This window comes from Orcinus orca, chromosome 14 (assembly GCF_937001465.1).
Source record: "Orcinus orca chromosome 14, mOrcOrc1.1, whole genome shotgun sequence".
Lineage (NCBI taxonomy): Eukaryota > Metazoa > Chordata > Mammalia > Artiodactyla > Delphinidae > Orcinus > Orcinus orca.
In genome coordinates, this window is record NC_064572.1 from 13,203,284 (window position 1) to 13,221,978 (window position 18,695).

General features: G+C 46.0%; 1 protein-coding gene across 1 annotated transcript in view; it reads left to right on the forward strand.

Moving 5' to 3' along the window:
- Positions 1 to 18,695, forward strand: part of ACTN2 (actinin alpha 2) — a 76,096-nt gene that overhangs the window by 43,807 nt on the left and 13,594 nt on the right. Inside the window, exons 7-13 of the mRNA XM_004271560.3 lie at positions 1,198 to 1,279; positions 5,588 to 5,673; positions 7,229 to 7,321; positions 8,892 to 9,122; positions 11,619 to 11,766; positions 13,637 to 13,787; positions 18,117 to 18,225. Coding sequence (XP_004271608.1) covers positions 1,198 to 1,279; positions 5,588 to 5,673; positions 7,229 to 7,321; positions 8,892 to 9,122; positions 11,619 to 11,766; positions 13,637 to 13,787; positions 18,117 to 18,225 — 900 coding nt within the window. The remainder of the gene's footprint in view (positions 1 to 1,197; positions 1,280 to 5,587; positions 5,674 to 7,228; positions 7,322 to 8,891; positions 9,123 to 11,618; positions 11,767 to 13,636; positions 13,788 to 18,116; positions 18,226 to 18,695) is intronic.

Genomic DNA, 18,695 nt, shown 5'->3' on the forward strand with positions numbered 1-18,695 from the left:
AAATTTTCTTATATATTAAGAACAAAAAGAAACTTGTACTCAGCTATTTGGTTTTCTAAACATTTGCTAAAATATGCAGGTAAGACTCACCTTATTATATGGCTGCTTTTAGTGAAATGATTATATGCTTTGTTAAAATAACATGGAGTTGAAGAAACATTTTGCCTGAAATGATAGTAAACTCTGAGAGGCCAGGAAGCTTGCTTTGGTTTCTTCCTTGAGCACCGAATGTTTTTGAAGCCTCTATGTTTTAGATGTTTCACTGTATTAAAATGATTGTGCTTATTGCAAATCATTGCAGTTTCTGAAATGTTTAAATGGCTTTGATGTTAAAATTCATTACAGTCATCCCTGTACTAACACTACTTTTCATTTTGATTTTTCTGTCTTACATACCCCCATCCCATTTCAGATTCACAATACTTAATCTCTTTAGAAGATTAAAACAGGAAATGTTAAATACCTCTTTTAATTTTTCAGTATTTCATTTACACACCTCTGGTTCAATGTATTTTGTTACGTTACGTATATATTTAACCAGCTTTACCGTGGAAGACAAACGCAATCGGACGAACAAAAATTTCTTCACAATTTTCTTTTATAATGTTAAGTTTCTTTCATTTCTTGTGGTCTTTAACATCCTAGAAACCTAACTTTTGCTCTTTGTAGCCATCTTGTAATATTCTTTAGTGACCTAAAAGTTTCACCTAAACATGCTGAAAGCAGCATGTTTTCTTATATTTAAAACAAAAATAAACAAAGTTAGTGTGGTACTAAATATTCTCCATGATCACCTTCCAGATGTGGAAAATGTATGTTTCATGCTTCCTTTTGGAATCATCTAGATTTTTGTTACCCAGAGTTGAAGCTCAGCGCTGAGGTATCCAGGTGTTTTTCCATCCATGAGAAAATACCTCACAACTTTCCTTCTAGCTGCACAGTATCTGTTCTCTTCAACCTTTTGCTCACGTTTTATGAAGTTGGAGTGTGCATGGATTGGGTGATTCTCATGTCATTTTTGATATTTCTCTAAATGTTTGAAATGTTTGGGAAAATATAAGAAGGAAGATCTTATCCTATTATGGTTATGTGTGGATGGGAAAGTTTCCTCCCCAGAATGAGGTATATAAAAAAAACAGTCATAAGTCCTGTTCAAAAAAATATGCTAAAAAGCTGGTTGTGCTGTTTTCCATGCAGGATGACCCAATAGGAAATATCAACTTGGCCATGGAAATTGCAGAGAAGCACCTGGATATTCCCAAAATGTTGGATGCTGAAGGTGAGATGAAAATTGTGTTTTTTGGCTTACAGAAAATCTGTTGCCTCCCTATGTGACGACCACACATAAAGACCTGTAAACGTTATAGCCAGGTTACATCTGAAGGACTTAGGATTCCTAAGAAGTTTCTGTCATTGGCCTCGTGAATATTAGAGAATTTCGTATGTAGCTTTTGCTCAAAATTATTTTCTAGAATCCTGCTCAAAACCAAGCCAGCAAAACTACAATGAAAGGGTTGGGTAAAAGGTTCAGCTTTGGCAAAGAAACAGAATGCTTTGGTTTGTGATTTTCAATGGAAAGCTTCCTGTTTTTATTTTAACAACATTTTTTCTTTTTAAACCACACAGAAATTTAACAAATAAATCTCCTTGTTCTTTAAGACTCCACAAGGAAAAACATGCTTCCTTCCAACTGGAAGTCATAGAATCTCAATCTAGACTGTGGAGCGGTCATTCATCACGTGCCTCTCAAACTGTCACGTTTCATTTTTAATTTGTCCAAATTAAATTTAGTTTTGTTAGAGCTAGAACCTCTCAATATTTTGCAGCTTTAGCGGCCCTCATGCTGGAGACTAGTTTCAGTACCTCTTGTGCCCTTTATCTGAGATGAGTTCATGGGAGTTTCGCCCTGGCACAGCATTTCAAGCACAGATACGTGGAGACCATTCCTTCGTTTCACTTATGCATGAGTCACCTCTCACTCAGCAGACGCTTACCGAGCACCTACCATGTATAAGACCCTGGAGATGCTGCAGGAGATAATGTGATGTATAAGGCAGGGCCCGGCCCTCAAGGACTTACATTACTGTGCTCGTTGTTAATCTTATTATTCTTTATCGGCTCCTTGCTTCTGCTAATTAGCATTGTTGGGGAAAAGCAAAGATCTTGATTCTAGTCAGTTGTCAGTCTTCTGTTCCTCCTTATTTTTGGTGACTGCATCATGGCTGCTGTACCAAGTCACCACAAAGTAGGTGGCTTTTGAAACAACAGAAGTTTATTCTCTTGTAGTTCTGTAAGCTGTAACTCTGAAATCAGGGTGTTGGCAGGGCCATGCTCCCTCCGAAGTCTGTAGAGAAGGACCTTTCCTTGCTTCTTCCAGCTTCTAGAAGCCCCAGGTGTTCTTTGGCTCGTGGTAGCATCACTCCAGTCTCTGACTCTGTCTTTACATGGTCATCTTCCCTCTGCGTCTGTCTCTGTGTCTTTTTCCCGCTACTTATGAGGACACCAGTCATCATGGATTAAGGCCACACCTCATTCCAGCACAACCTCATCTTAACTTGATCACGTCTGCAAAGACCTACTTCCGAATAAGGTCCCATTCACAGGTACCAGGAGGCAGGACTCCACCTATCATTTTGAGGGACACAGTGCACCTGAGACAGTAGTCTGTCAATTAGGATTCTAATTTTGCCCGTTTGTTAATTTAGCCATTTTATCAAACACCTGTATTATTGGGTGTTGACCACACTTGAATATGCTCTTCAGAATCTACTTTTTTCAGAAACTCTTTAGAGGGAGAAAGACAATAAAACAGTGAAGTTGCCACATAGGAAAATACCTTTTCCTTCTTGTCTGTCCTCTCTACGCTAAGTTTGCATTTGGGTGCTCTGCTCTGTCCTTTGACCTTTCCACTCGATAAATAACTACCCAGAGTTTACCACTTGAGTCAACAGCTAGGCTACTGAAGACAGGAGAAAACAGGCGACATTTAGTAAATTCATCTCTCCGTCCATTGATGCCTCCCTGATTTCCTACAGTTGAGGGTGAGCTCAGGATTACTGTCGTTATTACCCTGGGAGGCTCACCATCCTCTTGTTCCTGGGTTTCCCTTAGTCTCTGAGTCCTGGTCTGGGCGTGTGTTCTGCTTATCCTCTGAGTGGACGGGATGCGTTAGCACTCTATTCATTTCTTGCTCCCTTGTGACACATCCTAGTCTCTTATTACTTTTCTTTTTCTTTCCTTTTTAATGGCTCAGAAAAATGCTTGCATACAATATTATTTTCTTTGCAGAGCAATTTCTGTAAGAGTCTTCTGGTGAAAGAGTTATGAACTTGACTGACTTGGGTGAGGGGCGAGCTGTGGTATAACCAACTCCCCAGTAGATCAGCCCCCCATTTGTTAATTACCCTTTGCATCTTTGCCACCTGCACCCGGACTTACCTTCCCCACAGCTTCCTATGAATGTGTTCTTACTTCTCCTGCTCTTTTAATGTAACGTCTTATACTGATCTCCTCCCCTCAGATCACTTAATCCCTTTGGCGAATCCTTGCCTCTCCACCGCCTGCTGCGGTTGACCTTACTTCTTGGCATTTGTGATAGTCTCTGAATCCTAAATGGGGATTTTGAAGTGGCTAATTGGGCTGCTCACCCATAAACCTGTAGTGAAAACTGGTGAAACTCTTCCTCATCTTAACTACCTTGCATGCTTTTTTTTTTCTTTTTCTTTTTTTTTTTGTGGTATGCGGGGCCTCTCACTGCTGTGGCCTCTCCCGTTGCGGAGCACAGGCTCCGGACACGCAGGCTCAGCAGCCATGGCTCACGGGCCCAGCCACTCCGCGGCATGTGGGATCTTCCCGGACCGGGGCACGAACCCGTGTCCCCTGCATCGGCAGGCGGACTCTCAACCACTGCGCCACCAGGGAAGCCCCCTTGCATGCTTTTTAAAAGGTTATGAAAACTGTTTCTCTATTTTCCTCCCTCCGCTGAGTACTGGTTGTAGATTTGTGGGTGCCCGTGTTCTGTGTGGACTTGCAGGAAGGACCTTTGCTGACCCCTGGGCCCTCCATCTGTCCAGAGAGCGAAAGTGCTGTTGTGTGCACTCTGCGGAATTCTGGAGGTCCAGCTCGGCCATGGATGTGACTTCCTTGCTAGTTTAGGGCTCTTCTGAGCTGGCTGTGCCCTTCTCTTTGGTGGTTCTTAGAAGTGCACACAGAGTAATGACTTTGCAAATGTGACTTCTTTGATTTGAGCCAAAGTTTGAGCAACACAAGTGTGTGGGGCTGCCGGGGGAAGATTCATGACCTTGGCCTCTCTGAGGCAGCCCTTAGCAGGAGCCTGCTGCTCTCGGAACATACGAGCAGTTAACCTTTTTTCCACACAGATTTAGTATACACTGCCAGACCCGAAGAGTCGTAATGACTTATGTCTCCTGTTACTATCATGCTTTTGCTGGTGCACAGAAGGTGAGGAGGTAAAACGCAAGTCATCACTCATCCTTTACCTCTGTGTCTTGATTTCTCTTCAATTGTTTTTCTCTTTTCCCCCCACCGAGTCCTCTGAGTAAGGAGACCCCATCTGGTTCTGAGGAGGCAGTCGTTTGTCTTTTTCAGTCCAGTTTTCTTTGAAACTTACTTCCTGTCCATGCAGTAGTATGCCATTCATCTTTGGTTTCCAGAAGATTCCATGCTGTTCCACATCCCCACATCCTTTCTATCAATATCCTCTGGAAACCCAACGACTGGGTGTCACCTTAGGGAATTACGAGGCACCTTTTTAACTGCATTCTGTCCAGTGACTGAACTGAATCTGAAGTTAGAACGTAATTCAGCCAAAACTGGGGTGAGGCCAAGGTAAGGAAGGAAGGGTATGTGTTCCCGTGGTTCTGTTTTCTCTCTTCCTGGTAGCTGTCTCAGCAGCTCATACAAATAGTGGCAAGAGTCATAGTTAAAAAGTACAAGCCGTGTAGACCCTCCTCTTTAGGTGCTTTGTTCCTCTGGGTAGCTTCTAGCAATGGCATGGCAAGTACGTATAGAAGAATTAGGAAACATGCCATCTTCAATGAACTTCATCCCCACACAAGCCAGGGCCGTGCACAGAGCAGAAAGCCAAGGATTATGAGGGTGGGGGCGGGGAGTGGCATCCGAGATGGGGCCAGAGAGGTCTGCGTGTGTCCCCGCATCTTGCAGAGGGACACGCCTTGCTCACAGCCAGAGTGGCAGATGACCTGATCCAGTCAAAAGACAGGAAGACGGGGCCGCCCAGTCCTTAGGAAGTGGTCACCAGCTCTGATAGGCAGCCCACGGGTTCCCATAGGAATGCCTCGCCTACACTTTAAAAAAAAAGCCATCCAGGGTAGGGGAGGAGGGAAGCCCTTGGTTTGATGATGTGAAAACAAAAAAACGTGCTGGTTGAAAGCATTCTGTTCACGAGTGTGTCAGTTCTGTACAGGCTTCCTGCGGGTCAGGGTTGTGGGCCCAAGGAACATAGAAAGTCAAGTGTAAACCAGTTCGTTCTTCCCTTTGTTCACCCTGGTTTCTGCTCTTCATCTGTGCGTGTGTCTGTTTTCTGTGTTATTTTTCCCTCCCTCAGACATTGTGAACACTCCCAAACCCGATGAAAGAGCTATCATGACATACGTTTCCTGCTTCTACCATGCTTTCGCGGGCGCGGAGCAGGTATTTAACCCTCGTCCGTCCGGTTGCCGTGCTGCCCTTGTGCATCGGTTTTAGTTGTGTGGGCGTGCGTGTGCGTACCTGGGTGTGTGTGCGTGCACTTCATGTCTTACCTTGGACTCTTTCTAAGTGGCTTGTGATGACCTAATATGGCAAGTTCCAAACTGCGAATGCTTTTTTAGTTAACAGCTTTACCCTTAGACGGTTCTGAAGTGTTCTTAGCTGTCTTTCTAAGATATTGCTCTTATCTCATTAATCAATGGTGGGAAACATTTGTGCTTCAGGAAAAAACAAGGGCCATGAAAATTGAGCCACACTGATTGAGCGGTGAAGGGGGACTTGGACGAGGAGAAGTGAACGCCTTTCCAGGGCCCCTGTCCCGTTCTCCGCCTGGAGATTGCCTTCACTGTTCAGTGACGTGTTCAAGCATCTTGCGAGATGAATCTTAATTTAACTGAAATAGTGAAAGTCTAACAGTGTTAAAACCTCAAAAAAATTTATACTCCTTAAGATAAACAGCCTGAGGGACATCATGGGTGGATGTCCCTCTGCTTTCCCGCGTTCCCCTGTTTCTGCTTCCTGTCCCTCCCCCTATCTCTACTTGCAGAGTCCTGAGAGATGGGGTTGGACAGAGTATGTGTCATTTCTGTGATCTCTTTAAGACCATCACTGGGGGACTTCCCTGGAGGTCCAGTGGTTAGGACTCCACGCTTCCTCTGCAGGGGTTGCGGGTTCGACCCCTGGTCGGGGAACTAAGATTCCACAAGCCGCCTGGCGGGGCCAAAAAAAAAAAAAGAAAAGACCATCACCAGCAAACAATGAAAACTGGAAATCGGCCCCTACTAGGGCTTCAGAGGCAAGGCTGGGGGCCAGGCTGCAGGCCCGGAAGCCGGACGAATCTCATGGTCACGGTTTAAGGCACTTGGCCCTTCCCGGCCTCAAGCTCCCCACAAAACAATGATCGGGAATTATTGATATACCTCAACAGCTACTCACATGGGTTAAACAAAGTATTAAAGCAGGTTCTGCCCCGTGGAAGGATCCCATCTAGCACATTCGATGTATTCATTTCAGGAATGAATACGTAGAGGCCCTCGTGAACTCAGTGCCATGACAGATATACATTCAGGATCCAGTCCTGTCTGCTTTGATTTCCAAAGGCTAATGTAACTCAGAGAGTTCTCTCCCTGTAGTTGTGAGGTTGGCAGGGGGCTCAGGTGGACGCCCAGGGACCATTGTTTCCTCAGCCCATCAGTTTCTGTTACTAACTTGCTTGATGTTTCACAAAGCTCGTGTTTGCGACTAATGCTATTTCCCTGTTACTCCCTACAGTATATTCAGCCTGCCATGTAAGTCTGTGTGAAAACGGTCCCAAAGGTGTGAAATGACCCATAGTGTGAACGAGCTGTGCCCTCAGGCTGACCCCACCCGAACCCAGAACCCGCACCACTTACAGCACATGCTGCCTCCCTGGTCACCCCCTGCCCTGCCACCTTCCACCTCGTGTATGCACGTCCCTGTCGACAGAGCCGTCCTGTTTACCTATTGTGTTTTACAGGCCGAGACAGCGGCTAACAGGATATGTAAGGTTCTTGCTGTGAATCAAGAGAATGAGAGGCTGATGGAAGAATATGAGAGGCTAGCAAGTGAGGTAAAGGAAACGGGTCCCCGCAGTCCTGTCCATCCCCACCCTGAGGGTGAGGCACAGAGGGTGAACACGCATTGTCAGTGTTGGGGTGTTTTTTTTTTTGCATTTTTCATCTCAGACAGAATAAAAGTAGGAAAGTACACTCGCTTTCAGGGGTTGTTCATCTTGCTTAATTACGGGCACAAAGGTAGTGCTGCTGGTCTTTCCAGGCATTGCAAGGCACAGAGGTAGTTTGCATGTTACAAAACGTAGAATGTGATTCCATCCTCAGCTCTGCACCTCCGGGGTCGGGCTCCCCTAGATGACATTGTGTTCCTTGTTTTTTTCCTGCTCCATGGGCTACTGACATCACGTAGGGTGAGCTCTGTATTCAGAATCCCAGCTCCACGCGGTGACTCAGCATCTAAGGAACATGCCAGTGAGACGAGGCTCAGCCTTGTGTGTGTATTTAAATACCTAGAGGGAACCTCGGGAGAGGCAGAGCCCTCCGTCCAAGACATTTGAGCATGAGTTTCCAGGATGCCTTTCTACAGCTCTTCAGCTAGATTTCTCAGTTAGAATAGCACTTTCCATGTTGCTTTTCTTTTTGTTCTTATTATAGTATAAATCTTAACTAAGCAGGATCTGAGTGAGGTCCATAGCCACCTTCTCTCTGGATTGAACTCAATCACAGTGACAATGTCAGAGACCAAATAATGTTTGCTCTGACTTACTTTGGCTGATACTTGGTCTGTACTGTGCAAAGCATCAGGACACTGGGAATCAGTCTTCCCCAGTAGTGGTGTATATTAGTCCAAGCTAATGATACTGTTTATGTTTCCTGCTGCTATGGGAGAATTCCATTTGGCAACATTGTTTAATGCCAGCGATCGACATCAGGGTTGAAGTATGACCAGGACCGAAGGACAGATGCTCCTCAGTGATGATAGCCTTTCTTTTCTTACTTGGTCCTTCATTTATACCCCTCAAACAGACTATGCAGGGCCTTTGTAAGGCCTTGGTAGTAATTCAAAAGAAGGGGGCGTACTTCATCCTTGGAGTCACTGCCATTTTCACTTTCATCCTGTGGATTTCCTTGAAAGCTAGCTATTAAAATAAAATATACTTTGGCATTGAGTCAGTCTCAGATTTACGATACTTTCATCTCGTAAGTAGACCCGTTAGATTTGAGCTGATTTAAACTAGAAATGCATTTTGAGTTAAACCCAGTTCTTTCCTGATTTTATTCCACCATGTGAGGTTTTTGTTTTCTCATTTGAAAGCTCCATCCAGCATTTGTCTGCTAATGTCTGGTCCCGGAGTTTCCTGTAAATGTCCCATTTTTGTAAAACATGACTCGTGCTGACTCTGAATTTTCGACCTGTGCGTGGTGTCATTGGGGCGATGGTGAGTGGCCCTGGGAGGGCACAGAAGTTTGTATTTATGCCCTCCTTCCAGTCAGACTTCTGTAATCTCAGGAGCATTCAGTCAATCCATTCCCAATCGTTCGGTGCCTCTGTTTTTTAACCGGGGGCGGGGGGCAGTTTGCTGGTGTTGTCAGCAGTTTTTTTGTGTGCGTGTGTTTTGGGAACAGCTTTTGGAATGGATTCAGCGCACGATCCCCTGGCTAGAGAACCGGACCCCTGAGAAGACCATGCAGGCCATGCAGAAGAAGCTGGAGGACTTTCGGGATTACCGCCGGAAGCACAAGCCTCCCAAGGTTCAGGAGAAGTGCCAGCTGGAGATCAACTTCAACACCCTGCAGACCAAGCTGCGCATCAGCAACCGGCCGGCCTTCATGCCCTCCGAGGGCAAGATGGTGTCGGTGAGTAGCCCCCTGGCCCCGGGGGCAGCCCCCCCTTTTCTTTTTTCTTTTCCCAAAGTCCTTCCTCTGATGGGCCACTGAGAAGAGGCACTGACTGTAATTCTGGCCCTGTGACCACTTCCTTCTGGATACTTTTCCCCCTGCCGTCATGCAGTTCTTGACCCTCACTGCTCTTGGTGCCTCACGCAGAACAGGCCTCTGACAAACACCTAATGATGACGGTCCCCTTCCTCTCCTCCCCGCCTCTAGGTGGACCAGCATCTAGATCACAGGCCCTCTGTTCCCTCCTGTTACCATCTCCCCGATTCACCTTCTCCAGGCCTCAGTCCCATATTTACATCCCTCTTTGCATCATCAGTTTCTCCCGCTCTGCTGAAGCTTTCACATCCGCATAGGAAGCGCTCTAGCATCTGCCAGACGAAAATGAAAACCTCCTGTGACTCCACACCTCCCTGCAGCACCTGTCCTGTTTCTCGTCTCCCCTTTGTAGCAGGACATCTAGAGAGAGTTCTTTATGGTACTGGTTTTTGGTCACTTCCCGTTCCTTTATGTCTTTTACTCTTCAACCTGCAGTAAGTAATCCGGCTTCCGTCCACCCTAAGACAGACTGTTCTGTTCAAAGTCAACGGCGTTCGTGTTGACAACCTAGTGGTCACTTTTTTTTTTTTTTGCGGTACGCGGGCCTCTCACTGTTGGGGCCTCTCCCGTTGCGGAGCACAGGCTCCGGACGCGCAGGCTCAGTGGCCATGGCTCACGGGCCCAGCCGCTCTTTCAGCATGTGGAATATTCCCGGACCGGGGCACGAACCCGTGTCCCCTGTATTGGCAGGCGGACTCTCAACCACTGCGCCACCAGGGAAGCCCCCTATTTTCATATTCGCCGTAGCTGTAACCATGGCCTTATTCATAACCATGGCCTTATTCATATTCGCCGTAGCTGTAACCATGGCCTTCTTGAAACTCCTTCCACCCTTGAACTTAGCTGAGTTCCTGCCACCTGACCACCGAGTCCTTCCCGTCGCTGTTCACAGCTTTGCCTCCTCCTCTCCCTGGACTGTATGTAGGTGGATGGTTTGTGGGTTCAGGGATGCTGACCTTCTTCTCTGTCTTGATACCTGCAGGTGACCTCATCCAGGCCCGTGGCTTTAACTACCAGCTGTAATGGCAACACCTCCCAAATTTTACATCTTCAGCTCTGATTTCTCCCCCAGTTCCAGGTTCATAGAGCCGCTTGGATGTCTCAAAACCTAACATCCAAGAGTCCTCCCGCAGTGATCTCTGTCTTAGTAAATAGCATCACCATCCCCTAAGTTACTAAAGCCCCAACCCCAGGTGTCATCACTGATCCTCCTAGTCTGTCCCTTTCTTGTACCTGGTTCCTCAGCCAGTGCCACTGGCTCTGCGTCCAGATTATATCTTAAGTCTGAGCAGCCCTTCAGCTGCTGTCGCCTATGCTAAGCCACCAGTGTCTCTCCTTCAACCTTGCAGTAACCCTCTCACTTGCTTTTCTTGTTCTTTTTCCCCTAAAATGCATTCTCTACGTAGCAGCTGCCGTCATCTTTTTAAAATATAAATCAAAGCGTGTCTCCTTTCTTCTCAGAACCCTCCAGTGACTTCCCGAAATACTTAGAATAAGATCCAGATTCCTTATCTGGGATCCGATGTGGTCTGACCCCACGGCCACCCTGCTGACCATGTCTCTGGCTGCTCTACCCCTCACCCACTGTGCGGCCGCCGTGCCTGCTGTGGTCCTTCCCCTGCGTGGAGTGCACCCCGTCCTCGGGCCTTTAGCTTGTCCCCCACTTCATCACATACCTGGCTTTTCATGAGTGAGGTCTGGGCTCCAATGCCACCGCCTCAGAAGGGTCTCCTCTCAGTAACCCGCCTAAAGGAACTGCCCCGACCGTGCTCTCACCAGCATCACTTGACCGTGATTTGTTTTTCCTTCAGAGTGTATCGCTATCGGAAATAGGAATTACACTTGTTGTTGAACGCTTTATTTAATGTCTTTCTCCCCCAACAATCATGAAAGCTGCACAGGGGCCCAGGGAACTTTACAGGTGCTGTTGTTCACTCTTATATCCAAGGCTCTCACTGTGCCTGGCACGTGCGTGATGCCGGGGAGACAGTTAATGGCTGACTGAACCCAGTCGCTGAGTCAGAGTCGTTTTGGGCTGAGTCACTGTGAGGCTTCGTCTTCTCGTAGCCAGAAAATTAAAGCCCCGTTAGCCTTTGTCCACATCCGGAGAAGCATCAGGTTAAATGTTCGCCGATGAGAACCGTGATCTTAGTCCTAAAAGGGTGCAGTGGTAATGAAGATGTTTAGAAGCCAAAACATTTGAATGGCTATTTGGGGTGGGTGTGGAGGCACAGGGGTGAGGGAAAGACAAGAAGACATAAAGGAAAACACTGTTGGACGTGGTGGAGGGGATTCGTAGAGAGGCCCAGGAGGCCAGGGCGTAACGGACGCGCCTTCGCCGGTCCCCACCCATCCCAGGACATCGCGGGCGCCTGGCAGCGGCTGGAGCAGGCGGAGAAGGGCTACGAGGAATGGCTGCTGAATGAGATCCGGAGGCTGGAGCGCGTGGAGCACCTGGCAGAGAAGTTCCGGCAGAAGGCGTCCACGCACGAAACCTGGGCCTACGGTGAGTCCACAGGATGCGGTGGGGCTCCTGGAGAATCGGGCCTGAGCTATGGACAGAGCCCCATGTGCAGTGACCACTGTCCCTGGCGCCTGTGACCCTGTGGGCAGCTGCCCTCGCCCCTCTCTCGTCTGCTGTCCCAGGTACTGCGGTTCTTCAGGAGGTGGGTGTGGGGAATTCCCTGGTGGTCCAGTGGTTAGCACTCGGTGCTTTCACTGCCGTGGCCCGGGTTCAATCCCTGGTTGGGGAACTAAGATCCCGCAAGCAGCGTGGCATGGCCAAAAAAAAAAAAAAAAAGAAAGAAAAAAAATGGAGGTGAGTATGAAGATGGATGTTTTTATAAAACAGGACTCACAATGCGTTCTTCCCACACTTACCTGCATAGGTATCCGCCTCCTCCTGACTCCCCCACTTTCTTCTATCTGATTCCACAAGCATCTGTTTATTCCCTAACTGCGGGTCAGACAGCCCTGGCCCAGACACTAGCTTCTGCTGATAGAAGGTTTATTAAGTGCCGCAAAGCAACATAATTGCCCACTTAGAAAATCTGCTTGGAAAGGAAGAACACGAGGTGTGATTTTCTATAGTCTTAACTCCTTTGTTTCACTGAGATTCATCTACTCCTTTCAGGCCTTGCAGACATACCTGTTTCCATGGCCGTGATACTATGGTCATGATTTTTTTGGCTCTGCTGTTTGCTGAGGTTAAAGAACAAAACATTCACCTCACTGCATGGTAATCTATTTCGAGAGAGGGCAGGGAGGTTCCTCTCATCCCTTGGGTCCCTTTTGCTTTCTTGCTGCTTGATTGTTGGCGTTGCTCAGCGAGACGGTCACAGGCACAGACATGCAGTTGATACTTCCCAGCTGTGGGCCTTGGATGCATTCTCACCTCTCAGGGCCTCAGCGTCCTCTCCAAAGTGGAATAACAATCATACCTCCCTCACAGGGTTGTGATGAAGACTTAATGAGTTTGTATTTATAAAGTAGTAAAATTGGTATCTGGCAGATGGTAAGTGCTGTGTTGTCATTAAACATGTGAACATTTGCTTTCCATGTCTAGCTTTGTGGAATTAAATTCTTAAAGGTCATCACCCAGGGAATAAAAATGGGTCCAGTTATATAACCACAGCAGTTGCTTAACTTAGGAAGTATTTGTGGGGAAATAGGTGGAGTTTCGGAGAGAAATTTTTCTAATGTTATTACATAAAAAATCACAAGCTGGGGGCTTCCGTGGTGGCACACTGGTTGAGAGTCCGCCTGCCGATGCAGGGGACACGGGTTCGTGCCCCGGTCCGGGAAGATCCCGCATGCCGTGGAGCGGCTGGGCCCGTGAGCCATGGCTGCTGAGCCTGCGCGTCCGGGGCCTGTGCTCCGCAACGGGAGAGGCCACAGCAGTGAGAGGCCCGCGTACCGCAAAAAGAGAAAAAAAAAAAATCACAAGCTGCACTTAACCACATTAAAAGAATAAAGCTTTCAAACAAAAAGAATTGGAGTAAAGGTTGAGCCCATGGGCAGGCAAATAGAGTACAAGTGTTTTACCTAATAATTCCAGGTAATTTCTGTGAGCTAATAATTACTAACTTAACTGAGCATCTCACAGGAAAGTCAGATACTTGTTTCTTAGGTTTATCACAGACTTGTTATTTAGAAAGTGCTCAGCCTGCTTTCCGCCCTGTATTTGTAGACACGAGCTTTCAGAACACAGAGGGACTCGGGGCCTTAGCAGAGTGACAGCCTGAATTCCAGTTGAAATGTGGCCTCTGCCTCTCGGGGCTGTCCTTTCCTCCTTTTGGTTCTATGGAATCACCCAGTACTTTGCATAGAGGCTGAAGTGTGACAGCACTCACATTCCCTTGCTACAACCATTGCAGGCAAAGAGCAGATCTTGCTGCAGAAGGATTACGAGTCGGCGTCTCTGACCGAAGTCCGGGCTCTGCTGCGGAAGCACGAGGCATTCGAGAGCGACCTGGCGGCACACCAGGACCGCGTGGAGCAGATCGCGGCCATCGCGCAGGAGCTCAAGTACGTGCTCTGTGTGGGTAACAGTGCTGACATTGAGCCCTGGGTCCAAGCGAGGACTCGGTGGAGAGCTTCCCCAGGCATTCCCAGAGAGGGGCAGGGGAGCTTGCCTTTCCTGTCCTGTCTTAGATGTATCCGTAGAACCAAGCCAGAGGATCCTGTGATGGGATTGGTCCTGTTTTTTGTTTTAATTGAAATATAGTTGATTTACAGTGTTGTGTTTGATAGTTTCAGATGTACAGCAAAGTGATTCAGTTATACATATATATATCTATTCTTTTTCAGATTCTTTTCCCTTCTAGGTCATTACAAAATACTGAGTATAGTTCTCTGTGCTATACAGTAGGTCCTTGTTGACAACCCAATCAAAAAATGGGCAGAAGATCTAAATAGACATTTCTCCAAAGAAGACATACAGATGGCCAACAGGCACATGAAAAGATGCTCAACATTGCTAATTATTAAAGAATGCAAATCAAAACTACAATGAGGTACTAACTCATACTAGTCAAAATGGCCATCATCAAAACGTCTACAAATAATAAATGCTGGAGAGGGTGTGGAGAAAAGGGAACCCTCCTACACTGTTGGTGGGAATGTAAATTGGTGCAGCCACTATGGAAAACAGTACGGAGGTTCCTTAAAAAACTAAAAATAGAGTTGCCATATGATCCTGCAATCCCTGGGCATATTTCTGGAGAAAACTAAAATTCAAAAAGATACATGTACCCCTGTGTTCATAGCAGCACTATTTACAGTAGCCAAGACATGGAAGCAACCTAAATGTCCATTGACAGATGTCCATTGACAGACGAATGGATAAAGAAGATGTGGTACATATATACAATGGAATACTACAGCCATAAAAAAGAGTGAAATAATGCCATTTGCAGGAACATGGGTGGACCTAGATATTATCATACTAAGTGAAGAAGTGAAGTAAGCCAGACAGAGAAAGACAGATATCATATGATATCACTTATATGTGGAGTCTAAAAAAAAAAAGGTCCTTTTTTTAAAATAAATTTATTTATTTTATTTATTTTTGGCTGCGTTGGGCCTTTGTTCTGCGCGCGGGCGTGGGTTTTCTCTAGTTGCAGCAAGTGGGGGCTACTCTTGGTTGCAGTGTGTAGGCTTCTCATTGCAGTGGTTTCTCTTGTTGCAGAGCATGGGCTGTAGGCATGTGGACTTCAGTAGTTATGGCGCATGGGCTCAGTAGTTGTGGCTCACGGGCTCTAGAGCGTGGGCTCAGTAGTTGTGGCGCACGGGCTTAGGTGCTCTGCAGCATGTGGGATCTTCCCTGACCAGGGCTCGAACCCATGTCCCCTGCATTGGCAGGCAGGTTCTTAACCACTGCGCCACCAGGGAAGCCCTTTTTTTTTATATATAAAGAGATGCACTGACTTCCTCTCTGGTGCTTTGATTGTGGTAGCATCCCTGTGTCCTCCCATTGGGCAGCACCCCCAGCCCCAGCACAGGCAGCTTCGTATCCAAGAGAATGAGAAACAAGTAACAGGACAGAGCACGGCTCGCAAAGGTGGCCTCACCCAGGCCTGGGTGCAGGAGACGGGACCACATTGCCCGCCCAGAAACCAAAAACAAGACACCTCTGAAAGAAGAAACATTAAGGCCCCACTTTTCTTTGTTGTCAAATAAGTGCCATTTCTTTTTCATGCTTTTTATTTTATGGGAGGAGCTAGCATGAGGTTGAGCCCAGGCTGGTTTACCCAGTGGGAGTTGTAGGTCCTGCTGGTCCAGGTGGTGCTGCCTCTGGCTGTGGCCACCCTCTGGGAGAGGGGCCTCCCTGCAGTGTTCCTAAGCTTTTTTTTTTCTTTTTTTTTTTTTTAAGACCCTTGCTTCTTTTTGATAAATACAGAATTTCATTCCCTACTTCTCTCTCATTATAACCACGGATATATTTGCACAATTTTTAGAGCCTGTCACATAATGATAACTTTAAACAACCAATAATAAATGTTTATTATGATATATTACATTTTAAGACCCCCATGTTGCTCATTCTTAACCAGAGCAAATGCCTTAATTAACAGAGATGGCCTCTTTTAAGAGTATCTTCCTATTTGTCCTTGCCTAAATATATTCTTAATTATTTGTGGTCTTCGTATCTAATTTGTTCGCTGTGTTTGTGGCCTTACTCTTATTTCTCATGCTTCTTGCATGTTGGCTGTTTGGCTGCTTGTTAACAATTACAATAAAATAAGGGGGAGAAACTCAAGCAATTGAATGCTCTATCATAGCTCCCGTAAGTAATTTGGAATGGTTTTAAGTGTTGCCCTTAAAATTTAAGTAATAATTTTATATTATTATTATTCTCGGTTATCTTCAATGCGTATTTCTTTACACAGTCGAGAGAGGAACCACAGAATTTAAAGATGTGCTCATCTTACTGTTATTAGTCTCCCTTTCCTTTTTACCTTTTCTAAAATAACGAACATGTTTGTGCAGTTCTTAAAGTACAAAAAATAAAAATAGGGCTTCCCTGGTAGCGCAGTGGTTAAAAATCCGCCTCCCAATGCAGGGGACACGGGTTTGAGCCCTGGTCAGGGAAGATCCCACATGCCGCAGAGCAACTAAGCCTGTGCACCACAGCTACTGAGCCTGCACTCTAGAGCCCGTGAGCCACAACTACTGAGCCTGCGTGCCGCAACTACTGAAGCCTGCGCGCCTAGGGCCCGTGCTTTGCAATAAGAGGAACCACCGTAATGAGAAGCCTGCTCACCACAACGAAGAGGAGCCTCCGCTCACTGCAACTATAGAAAGCCCACGTGCAGCAACGAAGACCCAACACAGCAAAAAATAAATAAATAAAATAAATAAATTTATTTAAAAAAAATAAAAAAAATAAAAATAGTATGCACAGTTATGCAAACCCTAAGTTCTTGAAAGCAAGTAGGTATAGAGCTAGTACGTATGAATTAGAGAAGAGGGAAAAATGTACACCCTAAAGATAACCACGGAGAGATTAGTGTTGATGTCTCCATTGTGGATCAGTAGACGGTTCCTAGGTTTTTGTTTTTGAAATCCTTCTGTTCTTTAATAGTTGCATTTTGAAGGGCCATGGCCTCTTCACTTTGTATTCAAGGCTGTGCACATTGCTGGTGTATTTTGGTTGGTTTTGGTTACCTGGTTATAATAATAAGCACAGAATCTCAATCCATCTCAATTAGTGAAGTGTGTGTATGTAGAAAGCTGCTCTTAAGAGCTGGATAGGCTTTCATTAGGTGATAGGGAGCTTCTTACCCACTGAAATGACACTCATCACAACTGTATGCGTCTTCTTTATTCAGTAAAAGAAACAGTAACATTCAATAAGGACAAGCTAATATCACTTAAGAGAAAAAAACAAGTAATAAACAACCATTGCCTTCATTTAGAGTTGGAAGAAGAAATAAACTTAAGCTTCAGGGAAATGGATTTGGATGGATAGGAGGGAGTTTCCTAAAAGCCTCACCTTGGACCATTTTTGAAGGAGAAGTCTCCTGAAGATGTCTTTAAACCTCCCTGAGTCTTGCTTTCATCTTAACTAAAAGGGTGATTACATTTTGTCCAGGATTCAAACTTTTACCCCCAGAGATAATAGGTTAACCATCTAGTCGAGAATCTGCTTGAATGGTAAGTTCAAGTTACTTCACGTCACCAAGATCCCGTTAGGATGTACAGACGGGGCTGGAGAGGAAGAGGGACTACGGAGTGAGAAATCATTTTGTTCTGCTGTCACACGATAGGCATAAGACGAGTTGGAATCTTTGTCAGAAGAGGAAGGACTCTGTCCTGCCAGGCTCAGCGGCCCAGTGCCCCTCCTGGACGTGGTGCCCCATCCAGCCCCGTGCCCTTTGAGGGCAGCCAAGGACACGAAGGGGTGCAAGCTGATCCCTCCCTCCCTCCCTCCCTCCCGCATGACTCATTTGATGTTCCCATCCCTGTGGCTTCAGCACAGCGCCTGGGACTGTCCTCCAGGTCAGATACTTGGCTTCATTTACAGGTACATCACCACTTAAAAATAATGCACTCCGGAGGCCTGGCCAAGAAAACAAAGGGAGAATAGAGTTAGCCTACTCTGTCGAAAAGACAACGTTTCTCTCTGTTTAGAAATCTGCTGACCACCAAGAGTTTTACTAATTCTTCTCATGATGTAAGGGAATAGTGATCATGTTTGCGATGGTGATGATGAACAAAACCCTGAAATAGCCTGCCAGTTCCCCATCAGATCTTTTTTTTTTTTTTTTAAATTATCATCTGTTTATTTTGAGCCCATGTCCACTTTTCTTCACGTCATCTGGGAAAGTCAATCTTTATTTTCCCTTCTGATAGTGAACTGGACTATCACGATGCTGTGAACATCAATGATCGGTGCCAGAAAATCTGTGACCAGTGGGACAGGCTGGGAACGCTCACTCAGAAGAGGAGAGAGGCCCTGGAGGTGAGTCTCCAAGCCACCTGTTGGCACGAAATCTTTCAATAGGGGCTCTTTCAGTAAGTCACTGTTACTTTGTTTTTCTGTGGTATGGTGTGTATAAATCGAAACAGATTATCTAGGGAAGGGAGCTTCTACAGAGAACATGAAAAGTAGGAGAAAGAGGGAAATGGAAAGTTGGTAGTTTTGTACTGTAATTTATCCATACGGCAGTGACGCATCCTTTTGAATTAAAGAAACAAAAGTCCAGTAGTAGTAATGAGATAACGGTATAAACTCATTTTGTGTGAAGTAGTAATGGCAGATAATTCCCCCAGAGTCCTTATCTGAGAGTAAATTGAGCCATGAATGAGTCAGGAAATCAGGAGGAACGGAAGTTGAGATGTGCAAAGGGAAAATGGCAACACATGTTGAAGTAAGGAAAAATGGATATGAAACAGAATCAGGATGAATTTGGCCTTGTTCAAGTATAAGGC